Below are 13805 nucleotides of genomic sequence, written 5' to 3' on the forward strand. Positions count from 1 at the left end.
ACACACACAGACAGACACGTTTAACAAATAAAGTTCTTACCAATTGACTTTATCATGAGTTGGCATAATCAATCCAATAAGAATTCTAACAATGATGATGAATATGGTAATAAAAATTTCAAACAATATGAAATCAAAGAAGGTATTGCATTTTTAATTGAAATAACTCCAGAATTATTAATTCCTCAATCTAATTTAAATTCTCATAGTCAATTATTTGAAATTTTATCAAGTATTAATGATTTAATGCAAGAATTAATTATTACTTCTAGAAGCACTGGGATTGGAATATATTTTTATAATTGTGCTAAATCAAATAAATTATCATCAATGAAAAATACTAATTGTACTGGATTTGAACGATTATTTCATTTAAATGTATTAAATTTACAAAATATGAAAAAATTGAATGATTTAATTCAAGATGATATAAATAATATTAAATCAATTGATGAAATTTTTAAATATCAACCATTAAAGAAAATTGACTTGAAAGTGGGGAAACAATCACATTCTGAAACCCAAACCCAGACTCAAACGCAAACACAGTCATCACATACTATACAAGAAACTCAATTGACAGTGGTTTTGAATAAAATGATTGATGAATTCATTAATAAAAGAGAATTCAATAAACGAAGAATGGTTTGGATTACAACAAACGATAAACCATATCATGAAGAATCAGAACGAGAAGCACTATGGAGAACAATTGATGATTTTTATTATTATGGATTTTTCATAGAACCATTATTTCTATCTACCAATGAACAAAAACCATTTGATTTTGAGTTGTATAAAGATATTTTCATGAATACTAATTATTTGAAAAAAAGTCAAGAAAATCTGGAAAGTTTACGTCATACAGCTCATGCAAATTATGATAATAATGATGGTAACCTCGGTGACGATAACAATAATGATGATGATAAAAATCTTATTAAACCAAGTGGTGGATTTTCTAAAGATAGTATCATTTTCAAGAAATCAGTTGTTGGTGATCAAATTAGGAAAAGTATATTCAGAATCAAAGAAGTTAGACGAATACAATTTACTTGTGATTTAATTCTAAGTGATAATGGTAAAATTGGTGGGGGATTTGGTTGTACTGTCAAAGGATACATGTTATATTCTCATGAGAAAATCAATCGTAATGAATTATTACTTTATACAAGATCAGAAACTCTTAAAAGAGTGTTTTCAAGTTCTAAATTGATGCAAAATGGAAAAGCTATTGAAATAGCAAAAGATACAGGCAAACTGTATCAAGATCGTAAAGAGGAAGCAGGAATTAGAAAAGGATTTGAGATTGGTGGTGGACAAGATATTATCATATTAAATAAACAACAATTGGAATTTCTAACCAATTATTCATTTGATCATAGATTGAAAGATAGTGATGATGAGGACAATGAGGATGGGAATGATAGTTTAGAAACAGATATATCTGATGATGACGACGAAGAAGGAGGAGCTGGTGGGACTGGAGGAGAAACAAAGCCCGTATCATTTTCAAAACCTCCATATTTGAAACTAATTGGGTTTAGAGACATTTCCCATTTCAGCCCTGTCTATTCATGTGGTGCCCCAATTTTTGTTACTCCTGATGTTGATAATGGAATGATATCTTCGGCAGTTACTGGGGGATTCACTAACTCTTTTAAAACATTTGCTTCATTGTATCGATCATGTGTGAAATTAAATCAATATGCCATTGTTTTGGGTTGCACCAGAAGTAATTCTCGACCACGTTTATATGCCTTATATCCTACTCATACAACAAACTCATCCAAAAATCCTTTACCAAAGAATCTTGATGATGAAGTAGATAATGATGACAATCAAGATGAATTCCCACAAGGTTTTTTATTAATTAAGTTGCCTTGGCTTGAGGATGTGAGAGCCTTGCCTGGAGAATATATTAAAAATACTCAACGAGAAGAAATCCATAATGATGACACATTAATTGATAATTTCAAACAATTATTACCTAAATTTGAACTTCTGCATTATGATCCTCGAGAATTCCCCAATGCGTCATTAAATTATTTTTATAAAGTTATCAAACATGAAATTTTACAAATGGAACTTAAACCTTCACAAAGACCATTAATGGAAAATGATATAACGATGCAAAAATTAGCTCAATTGAAAAATTCAATTAATAATGATGATACAGCTATTGAATTATTACAAAAGATTAATTCGCGTATGAATGAGATTGATGCCACTGTTGGTGCTGAAGTTTTAAAAAGAAAACAAATGGAAGATATGCAAAACAATAATAGTAATAATGGAGGGAAAAGATTTAAATCAGGTCCAGTTTCTGATCAAGAAATATTAGATGCTTGGGAAAATAATCAATTGGATAGGTTTTCAGTGGATCAATTGAAGGCATTTAGAAGAAAATATCCTGATGTCAAATCAGCTAATAAGAAAGCTGACTTGATTGAAAATATCAGTGAGTTTATAAGGACTCATAGAAAATGAGTTAATATGTAATAGTGATATGTTTATAGCTCTGTAAATACATGTAAATTTGTTGGTTGCCAATGAATTGATTGAGACTGAAAATCGTTTGTGGTTTGCCAATGAACATTAAACTTATTACTTGATCTAGAAGGCAGTTACTTGTTTAAAGAAGTGATGAGTCGTGATTAAGTAAAGTTTGCAGCACTAAATATTGTATGGTATTTGACTTAATTTTTTCTACAAAAAAAATTACAAATTTTTAATGAAAAAACAAAACACAAGAAAATAACATTATAGAATAAAGATTGTAGGATCCTACCAACATAGTTCCATTGCTGATCAGGACGTTTAATAAAAGAACTTCACCAACAGAAAAATATCTTAATAATAACAGGCTATTTTCTGCCTTTAAAAAGCCATCTAGGCTCAAAAACCTCAAAATAATTCATCTCCCACCTTGGCAGCAGAGTAGCCATAACACAGCCAAATCAATTTCTATAGTTTACATAATATATAAAAGGTTTCTAATAGCCAGTAAGCTTATAGAAATTACCCTTTTCAAGTGATTTGATGAACAAATTATATTCTTGTACAAAATAGTATAATTAAAATTAAGAATTTGGCTTGCAAAAGAAACTCTCGGTAGCTTAGTTGGTAAAGCATTAGACTGTAACTGAGTTATTGTTTGCAAACAAACAATTGGAATGCGATCTAAGGATCGGGTGTTCGACTCACTCCCGGGAGATTTTCTTTTTTACCACCACCATAGTTAACACGCTACCATATGAGACAGAAATCTAGCATGAATGGCTTATATACAAGTGGACCATTTAGAAGCATGAGCTGTGTCCTAGTTTTTTATCATTTACAATTGAATTTCCCTCTGAAATTAAAATTCTAAGGTATTCATTTATCTCAACTTTCTTAGATGCTGTTAGTGGGTTAAAACTTGGTAATGAACCACTGACGGAAGTTATTTTTGTGAGAATTAACTATAAATATATCAGCTTGGTTTTTTTTAACAACTTAGACAGCAATAACCAACACCCAACTAATTAATCAACATTGTTATAAAGTTGTTTTCATCTGTCAAACCAGGCACATGGTAGCACATCAAAATCACTCTCGATAGCTTAGTTGGTAAAGCATTAGACTGTAACTGTTCATTCTGGATATTGATATCTAAGGATCGGGTGTTCGACTCACCCTCGGGAGAAATATTTTTTTTTTGCTTATAATTCCTTCAAATATTTACCTCCAGTATCGGTATTGAATTAAATACAGAGAGCAATTGGAAAGGTTATTTTTTTTGTTATTTATTCCAAAAATTTCAGGACTCAAAGTTTAATAAGCCAAAGCCTATTTTGTACTGCGCTTCCCTTTAAAGCCCCTGCTAGCCCCTGGGCTTGTTGTTGTTGTTGTGTATGGAACAAGTTTATTAAATCCCATGACGACGATGATGTAATTGATTTTGAGAAAAAAAAGGATGAACAATGGAAAAAGGTACAATGGGTTATATACTTTGCCATGTGGTTGAAAATATGTTTAACGGCTGTAGAACTTTTTTTTATTTTGTGTTAGTGAGTGAATTTCGCTACAATTGTTATTATACTCCACAATTCAGATTTGTTGATAACGTTTAATTACTTAAATTTTAGTATGCATATTGATATATTTTTTCTATGAGATTGACGATTAATTATCGGTTTGTAAAATTCTATTGAAACACATTCACCAGTGCAACAATTAGACATTTTCTCAAAACCATGAATAGCTTGCAACTAAAACAAACAATAAGGCTGTACACTTTGCTGGCAATAAATCAGTGTCAAGTCAATATAAACAGTCTTAAGAACAATGAGAAACTCAAAAGTTAGGGTAGTTAGTTGATTACAAAAGAAAGAGACCACTTAGAGACAAAATAACAAGAAATGACATCACCATTGTAATAGATACATTTTCCAGTTATTCAAGCAATTGATTGAATGTATTCATAGCAAAATACATTTAAGACGTACAAGCTTAAATATGGGTTATTCTCTAGTGGTGTTGTTGTTGCGATTCTAAGACTCCAATCTATGATTAATAATCGGATCACCATTTGCACATGAACTACATTAAGTACTAAAAAATATGCAATTCGCCTGTTTTCTTATTGATTAAATTTAACAATAAACTTGTCTTTAGCTTTGGCAAAAGCCTCCTTGAAAATCCTAACTAAGCACGTTGGAAGAGCAATGGAATTGTGGTTAGTTATAGAAAGCAAAACAATCTGAAATTGTAAAGTATTTGATATGTGCAATGATATCAGAATAAAATAGTTGCTGTTGCAAATTTTGTTCAAGCCTCTTCACCCAGCATAGCAAATCGTTTTACATAAAGTTAAAAATTCACTTGCTTTGTTGCCCGTGTCTATTTTTTTTTAAAGCCGTTTTCACCACTAGACGGAGTTTATTTGTTTCAGAGTATCACCATCATCATCATCGAACCCCCGGAAAAACTTACCAACTTTCGCCGACATTTCCGATGAGAAACTTGATTTTTTTTTTCCTTCCGTTGAAAAAATGTCAAATAGCTCGCAAATATCGGAACGAGCAAATTCTTGGTCCAGCACCAATAATTCGGAAAATCACACTCAGTTAATATTTACTTACAAAATAAATTTATTTGTAATTTAATGGCTATAAAATGGGAACGTAGTAAGAAAATCAACAGCTGTTGTAATATAGCTAATGCTAATTCTTGATTAGTGTGGAAAGCCTAATAAGGTTATATTGTGCACAGGTTAACTACCTTAATATAGTTATTGTTAATACAGTTATTGCTGTTGACTACTATTGTTATTGTTAAATTAAAGTGTTAGGTTGAGTTAATTGATTAGTGAAAACCAACTAACTACCGTATTAAATTATTGTATTAAGATTGATTCCTATTAAGGATAAAACAGAGAGTGTGTTAGAAAGAGAAAGGGTGGATTATAAATATGTGTAAAATCCCCTTTAGAGACTAACCACTAGAAATCTATTGATGGTTTCATATATAGAGATTAACGATTATATTTATAATATAAGTTGGTAGTTGCTAGTATATTTGAAAGCACTACAGTATAGTATGTCAGAATCAGATCATTTAAACTCTACTAATAATACAGGAAACACTTTCATTAGTCTAGATCAAGCCAGTACAATAATGGCAGATCAAACTCAAGGAGGTAACCCACAACAACAGCCTAGTCTTCTTGACACTAAAAAAAAAAGAGATAAAAAACAATTTCAGCCAATCACATGTACTACATTTGTAATAGATTTTATTACTTCAGCTGCTTATTACACAAACAAGGTTGAATTGATATTGTGTAGAGTAAATTTTCGGAAATAGTTTGAATTGGGTGATCATTTTCTTTATTTTTTTTTATGTCTTGTTTCTGTGAAGATCGGAATGCCAGGGTGGAGCTCGTGAATTGCACCACTAATTGCAGCAGCACCATATTTCAAATAAAGTTTCTCATGTTGTAGTAGGATTGCTTGTCTCCATGAAACCAATCACTTAACTAAGCCCCAGGCTGATTAGTGTGTTTTCAAACAGTTTTGTACTAGAGAAACTCAGACCTTCTCAGGGCAAGTAATAACCTAAAAAAATGCCACAAAACTAAATGCAATTTCAGTTTGATATGATAGGCAATGACATCAACACCTGGAAAAAAAAAAAACTTTCAGGTGATGAAACGATTAAGGATTAAAGTTTGCAACGAAAAACAAGTGGAACTAAACTTTGCCTTATTGTTTTGTTCCGCTTACCTAATGATGTTTACTCCTTAGAACAAACAACATCAACTACTTTTAATCCTGACGACGAAGAAGAAGACCAAAAAGAATAATTAGCCGCAGCTACGGTGGTGGCACTAGTAGTAGTGCTAGTGCTTGTTGTGTCTCATCCAAGAGAAATGGAAAAACTGCAAAAATGCCGCAACTTTGAACATTTTGGAACACAATACAACTTTTTTTTTCCTTTTGGATTTACGATTAGCGCGATAGACGTGACCATAAAAATACCACACGATGTGTAGATCCTCTAAAAATAATGTACACATTTCCAGGCTTTTGTTTACTGCTTAATAATTTGTCATCATCGGTAACAATGATAGTCTCCCCACCCTAACTACAGTAGACGGAATTAGACACCAAAGATCTTATAAATCAACCCCAAATTTTCCCATTTTGATTTTTGATTTTTTCGTATTCCTTGTTGTTTCCATAATTTTTTAGTTACTCCTCCTCAACTAAACTAGATAACTCGTCACAGTTAACAACAGAAAGGTATGTTAAATATTTATTTCGTTCTAAATTCAAGTTTGGTATAGAATATTGCAAACAACAACAATTTGAAAAATGGACTTTAATTTGTTCTACAAAATGCAAACACATCTAGAATTAATATTTGCTCTGGAAACCGTATACGGAAGTTATGGATAATCACGTTATCCTGATATCTATTATTAACACCACCACAATATCTATTATTTCTTGTATGGATTGCGGTGCCAAGATCAAAGAATCATTTTAACCCGATATCTTACATTTCACCTCGATCTAAATGTGATTCAGTATCACCGCCTCATTGTTTCACCACTCAACCTCCCCATACTGGCAGTACATATTTTTTTTTTCATTTTAGAGAGTTTTAACATAACTTATCGGCATTTTCAATAATGTTTATTTGGAAATTTAGTATATACCGATAAATCCTGAATTCTCGTATTGGCGATGGATTTACCAAAAAAATGGGGAATGAGTGTACACCAAGAAAAAAAAGAAAAATTCAAGAAAAAGCGAGTGACTAAAAATGTCGTGGGAATTTAATTTATCCTGGAAAGATGCCCCGATTCAGAAGTAATGTCGAGTACTTTCACCCACATACAATGAACGACTTTTATTTATTCCTTCACCCCACACAGCAACAACTACATTTAAATTTCAGTATTTAAGCGACCATGAATTTAAACTACAATACTCCGCAGATTAAAGCATTTTGTTTATAACTTTTCTATTATTATCAATTTTTTTGGTATAGTTGTGGTTTGCGTCACGGTTGTTTTCTTTTTTTCATTTTCCTTAGTTTACTCCACATACACATACACGTACATTTCTATATATACCCCATGATTCCCCCCCCCCCATTTGATTTTTGTTGTTGTTGTTCAGCAATATCTACTTTATTTATTGGTTTTTATGTTTATATGATACTAACTTGTCTTTGTTTGCTTTAGTCATGAACTCCGATATCCCACCTCCACCACCACCTCCAGAATATTCCCAGTCCCATGAAGATTTACCAGCATACACTTCGTCGTTGAACTATTATGGATTATCATTGATTAAAACAGAATTCATAACCCCATATCAATACAATAGCGGTAACCGTTCCTGGAAACCAGTATTGCTTGAATTGAACTCTACTCAATTGAAAATATACAACTTGAACATTGATAAGAAACTACAAGATTTGCTAATATGTTTATATTTTGAATTAAATTGTTTAGATCAATTAACTAAAGACATCAATTCTCATTATAAAAAGAGTAAAGGTTTTGACTTTAGTGAATTATCGTCTAATGATGCCGACGATGTCGGCGATTTGTTTTCCGGTGATGCATATGGTGGTACTGATAGCTCCAAGTTATCTTTAAATGATTCCAAGTTTGGCAAATTGAAAAACAAATTGAAAAATCAAAAATCTAATAAAACCTTGCAATCAATAAAAGCTCATTACGATGAATTAAAAGATAACAAATTTTTCTTTGAACCAACATCCTCAACAAAGGAATATAACCAATTCGCTAAAAAGTATAGAGGTAATTTGTTGCACTGTTATTCTTTGGCAAACTTGCAGATTGGGGAAGCACCTTCGTTGAACCAAATAATTTCAGCAATCTACAAGGAAGAGCATAATGGCAACACCAACAATTCATCACTCGTCAAATACAAAAACACATTGCGTCTTCGAATTGAATATAAACAAATCTTACTTCAATTTTGGTCTTTCTACGGTATGATCAGTTGGTTTAGGAATTTCACCATTGGAAGAGATTTGAGTGTACCCGTCGAAGCAAGACATGTATCGAAACTCAAATCTATACCCTCAAGAAACACTAGTCAAAACAATGCATTATTGGCCGCTACTGCCGCAGCTGCAAACTATGGAAGAAACAGAGCCAATACTCCAGTTGACGGTGTCGAAGAAGACATATCCATGTTTCGCTCCAACTATTTGACTATTAAAGATGAAGATAATACTCATCCTGACACCAGTAGTGAGAATTCATCTGTGTTTGACAATGAGAGAAGAGGGTCCATAGTTTCAACAACTACGTCAATCGAACCAGTCGACTATGTTACTATTAACAATTACAAGTTTTATTCCCAAGAGTACACCTTTACCACTGTTGAGAAACAATACATTTCCAATTGCATACCAGATTTGAACTCTTTTGATAAATGGAATGGCAAGTTAATCACCGTCAGTAACGTGGATCATTTTATTAGAGATAAAAGATCGTTTGAAGACAAAGATGACGTTTTCATTAGTTATGCTGCATTGGGGAACTTGGTACAATCATATGATAAAAAATCACATAACGACTCATCCATGCTTACCACCCAAACTTTTATCATTCATCAAAAAGGGTTAGTTGGTTTAGGAACACAAGTTTGATTCTTAAAACATATATAGATTGATAGATACCATTTAATATTTCTAAACATATCTTTACGAATTAATAAATACGACTTTTAATGATATAAGGTATTTTGGTTGTAATTGTAGATTTGGCAAAAAAAAAAAAAATAAACAACCATCGTAGTAGTTGTTGTTACAGTGGTTCAAGTTCACGCCCTAAATTCTTGTGGCTGTCTCACCTTTAACTTTCTTTTTTCCTCCCTTAACTTAACATGTACGTGTACTTAATATTATTTTGAAAAATTTTTTTTTTCTGTCTGTTTCTCTCTCTCCTTTGTTCCCAACACCAGTTGGTACTTTTAATTCTATTTTATTTTTACGTTGATCTGATATTTATTTATATATTTATATATTTCCATCAATTCTAAAACTTAATTACTTCAAAGACCAAGTTCTTGAATCTTCTTTTGTTTTTGCTTGTTTGTATACCAAAACACTCTTTTTCAATTATTTCCCTGCTGTTTTTCTTTAGAAAAGCATTGTCCATTTGTCTATTAGTCTGTAACTGGAAATTTGTCCCGTCCTTAAATTATTTTTTTTTTGAAGAATCTTTTCATTTGAATCATTATGCCAACTCCTGCTGAAATCATTGCTGCCCGTCTCAATCGTGCCGATGCAACTCAAAATGTTTATGAAGAAGAAGAAGAAGAAGTAGTCACTTCCACTGAAACTACTCCTTCAACCAACGCCAAACCATCAATCACTGATGAAGCTGCTTTCCCTACTTTAGGAGGTAAGAAATCTGCTTCCCCAGTTATTTCTAATACTGGAGGAGCTTCATCTTGGGGTCCCCTGATGAAAACTCCAGTTCGTTCTTCTACTGCAAGTCCTGTCCCAACCCCTGTTCAACAAACCACCCCAAAACCAACTAATGGAATCAAGTCTAAAGTTTCCACTATTCAAGAAGCTTTTTCTTTGGATGTTGAAGATCAATTGAATGTTGCCCGTCCGGAATTTATCAAGATTTTAACCTTTGTCAAACAAGAAACCAAAACTAACATTGAATGTACCACTTCTCAACACACCAAAAAGAGAACTTTCTTGATCACTGGTAGACCTGATGAAGTCAAATTGGCAAAACGTTTGGTCATTAAAAAATTGACTAAACCAGTCAAAATCTCTTTCAATATCCCTGCCAAATTGAGATCCAGAGTCATTGGTCAAGGTGGTAAAACTTTAAAACCAATTATCCAAGCTAATGAAGTTAAAATTGAAATTGGTGACCAAGTTGAAGGCGAAGACACTGGTGATGATGGGACTGAAGAAGACGAAGATGAGGAAGAAGATATTTTTGCTAAAACTGTTCAAGTTACCATTGATGGTGATGTTGAAGGTTCTAAACGTGCCAAAAACGCTATCTTGGCCATTGTCAAAGAGGAAACAAAGAATTTGTCTGCTAAAGTTTCTGTCAATGAAACCATTAAACCATTTGCTAGCAAAGAATTGAAATCAATTGTTGACAAGTATCCAACTTTAGAATTTGCTATTCCAGATTATAAATCTAACAGACACACAATTATCATTGTTGGTGAACGTGATTTGGTTTTGGAAGCCAAACCAGAAGTTAAGGCTGCTTTGGAAAAATTGTCTAACAAGGTTGTTGTTGAAGAAGTGCCAATTCCTAAAATCAAACAACAATTTTTACCAATTGAACAAGTTTTCGAAGAACATAATGTTTTGATTCAATTACCAAAAGATGGAGAAGGTAAAGTCAAATTCATTGGTGACAAGAAGAAAATCGCTGCTGCTCAAGCCTCTGCCAAAAAAACCACCTCTCAATACAAGGTTGAAATTTTGGATATGTCAAAAGCCCATAAGGGGAACTTGAAACACGTCAAGGCTGTTGCTTCTGTTTTGACCAAGACTGGTGTCTTTGATGAAATCGCTAAAGCCAATGACGTTACCATTCACGTTCCATCTAGTAAAGATCTCGAATCAAGTGCTACAATTCCTATTGAAATTGTTTCTAAAGGTGATGATGAACACATTAAAGTCGCCAAGAAGGCAATTGTTAACCAAGTTAATAAAATTACTCCTGATTTGACTAAAACCATTGAAGATATTGATGAATTTTTATTAAACAAAGTTGACGAAACCATTAAAGATGTTGCTAAACAGCAAGGTGTTGAATATGTTGTTTCGGGTAAAATCATCACTTTATTCAATTTTCAACAATCTAATGAAGATGCTGAAGATTTTGATGATGTCAGTGATCCAGATTCTGCATTTAAGAAAGTTGACGAAGCTTTGAATAAATTAAGAGAATTGGCAGCCAATTTGACTAGTGCTACTTTATCTGTCCCATCAAAGGAACAAGACCAAGTTTCTGGCCCAAGAGGAACTACTTTGAAATCTATTTTGGCTTCTGTTGAACCAAACACAGTCACTGTTGAATTGCACCAACCAACATCAGATGAAGTGTACATTCATGGTATCAAATCCTCTGTGGCAACTGTCAAGAAAGAAATTGAAAGTGTTTTGGCAGATGCTAAAGAGTTTGGTAATGAATATAGTACTACTATTCAAGTACCATCTCAAGTTCTTTCAAGATTGATTGGTAAGAATGGTGCTAATTTGAATCAAATTAGAGATGAATTTGGTACCAGAATTGATGTTCCTCTTGAAAAAGATGAATCCAAAGATAAGTCATCATCCAAGACCGAAGTGACAATCACTGGTGTTAAGAGAAATGTTGAAGAAACCAAAACCAAAGTCTCAGCATTGGCCAAGAGATGGGCTGATGAAACTTTGGTCAGATTGAGAGTTGAAAGTCAATATCATAGAAGAATGATTGGACCACGTGCTGTCTACATCAACCGTTTACAAGATAAATACAATGTCAAGATTAGGTTCCCATCAGAAAACTCAGCCAATTTTGCTGATGCTCCAAACTCTAAAGATGAAGTTACCATCAAAGGTCCATCTAAAGGTGTTGCCAAAGCCGAAGAAGAGTTGAAGGAATTGTATGCCTTTGAAAAAGAGAATGGTTTCAAACAAGTTGTTCAAATTCCATTGAAAGCAATTGCTAGAGTTATAGGTAAAGCTGGGGAAACCATTAATGATATTGCTGATGGTACAGGTGTTGAATACACTTTCAACCGTGATAGTGAAGAAACTAAAGGTCATTCTGAAGTTGAATTGACCGGTTCAAAATCTGCTTTGAAAGAAGCTGTTGCCAAAATTCAAGAAATTATTGATGAAGTTGAAAACTTTGTTTCACGTTCCATTAAAGTTGAGCCAATTTATCATCGTGATTTAATTGGTCCAGGTGGTTCCATTATGAAAGAAATTATTTCTAAAGCTGGTGGTGATGAAGTACCAAGAAATAGACAATACAAATTATTGAATATTCCTAATGAAGGTTCTGGTAGTAATGAAGTTACATCTCAAGGTGACAAAAATATTGTTGATAAAATCATTGCTGCAATTGAAAAAATTGTTGAAGAAAAAAGAGCTTCTGTAACTCAAGAAATTGATTTACCTAAAGAAAAACATAGATTAATTATTGGTCCAAACGGTACCATCCGTCATTCATTGCAATCTGAATTTGGCGTTACTATTGAAATTCCAAGACCAAATGACGAATCCACTGTGGTCAAAATTACTGGGTTACCAGACAAAATCGATAGTGCCAAAGCCAAGATTGAAGAATTGACTAAAGATGACTGGAATGAATCTATTGACGTTCCAGCAGCTTATCATGTCTTAGTTAGTGAAAGAGGTGCCATTTTCAAGAAATTAAAGAATGACTTTAATGTTGAAGTTGCTCATGGTAATTTTACGAGATTAGCTAATAAATTATCTGCAGCACCAATCCCAACCCCACCAGAATCAGCCTATCCTCAAAAAGATGGGGAATTGTTTAAATTCACCATTGTTGACGCTAATGATTCTGCATCTGCAACTACTGCTGCCGCCTCAGAAGAAATAATTCCTTGGAGATTGAAAGGATCTGAAGAAGCCACAGCCAAGGCAGCTAAATTTATTAACGAAAAATTAGATTTAGCCAAGAATTCCAAATCAATTGGATGGTTTTACGCTTCGCAACCATCAGTTTTCTCTAAAGTTATTGGGCCACAAGGTTCTAAAGTTAATCAAATTAGAAAGAAATCAAACACATTTATTACTGTTCCTAGAGCTACTGATAAAAACGCTGCTAATTTCATTTATTTAGTTGGTGATGAAGATAATTTGAATATCGCCAAAAAGGAAATTGAAAGCTTGTTGTAAATAGATTGATATACTTAGATTAAGTTAACCTAAGTTGAATTAGGTGTATATTTTGAATGAAACCCCAAAAAAAATTATTAGATTTTTTTTTTTTTCTAATCGTATTTTGTAATGTTTCAGTTATCGTTTATCTACTGTCACAACAACAACATCACCCCCTTAGGCTTTAAATAAAATCTCTCCATGTTTTGGTTCCCTTTTTTTTTTGTTTCCCATTTGTTTTCTTCTTGGTGTCACAAACACAACTGAGATGAAAGAAGAAAAAAGGTTGCGAAAATGCCATAAATTACAACAACACACGTGACTCACATGGAACCAAGTAGCCAATAATAATAATGAATTATCATCAATTAGCACACGACCTGAAG

At 32.9% G+C, this 13805-nt stretch overlaps 3 protein-coding genes and 2 non-coding genes across 5 annotated transcripts, besides 1 other annotated feature; all 5 read left to right on the forward strand. All coding sequences in view use genetic code 12, as the record gives it.

Annotated features, from left to right (window-relative positions):
- Positions 1-54: 54 nt before the first annotated feature.
- Positions 55-2490, forward strand: CAS1 (ATP-dependent DNA helicase; the record flags this gene model as incomplete). Its single annotated transcript, XM_705111.2, has 1 exon — positions 55-2490. The coding sequence occupies one exon, from the start codon at positions 55-57 to the stop codon at positions 2488-2490; it is 2436 nt and encodes an 811-aa protein (XP_710203.2).
- A 618-nt stretch (positions 2491-3108) lies between these two features.
- tY(GUA)1 lies at positions 3109-3217 on the forward strand. The gene is made up of 2 exons: positions 3109-3145; positions 3182-3217. It is a non-coding gene; the product is annotated as a tRNA-Tyr (tRNA).
- A 377-nt stretch (positions 3218-3594) lies between these two features.
- On the forward strand, positions 3595-3688 carry tY(GUA)4. Its single transcript has 2 exons — positions 3595-3631; positions 3653-3688. It is a non-coding gene; the product is annotated as a tRNA-Tyr (tRNA).
- Positions 3689-5188: 1500 nt separating this feature from the next.
- Positions 5189-5696: a long terminal repeat ((zeta-1a) Long terminal repeat (LTR) associated with the transposon Tca7; about 508 bp long, 10-15 copies per genome).
- A 2044-nt stretch (positions 5697-7740) lies between these two features.
- CAALFM_C111850WA (uncharacterized protein) lies at positions 7741-9183 on the forward strand (the record flags this gene model as incomplete). The annotated part of the gene is made up of 1 exon (XM_711258.2): positions 7741-9183. The coding sequence occupies one exon, from the start codon at positions 7741-7743 to the stop codon at positions 9181-9183; it is 1443 nt and encodes a 480-aa protein (XP_716351.2).
- A 591-nt stretch (positions 9184-9774) lies between these two features.
- Positions 9775-13437, forward strand: CAALFM_C111860WA (uncharacterized protein; the record flags this gene model as incomplete). Its single annotated transcript, XM_711257.2, has 1 exon — positions 9775-13437. One exon carries the CDS (start codon positions 9775-9777, stop codon positions 13435-13437), a length of 3663 nt encoding a protein of 1220 aa, XP_716350.2.
- Positions 13438-13805: the final 368 nt, after the last annotated feature.

This window comes from Candida albicans, chromosome 1 (assembly GCF_000182965.3).
Source record: "Candida albicans SC5314 chromosome 1, complete sequence".
Classification (NCBI taxonomy): Eukaryota; Fungi; Ascomycota; class Pichiomycetes; order Serinales; family Debaryomycetaceae; genus Candida; species Candida albicans.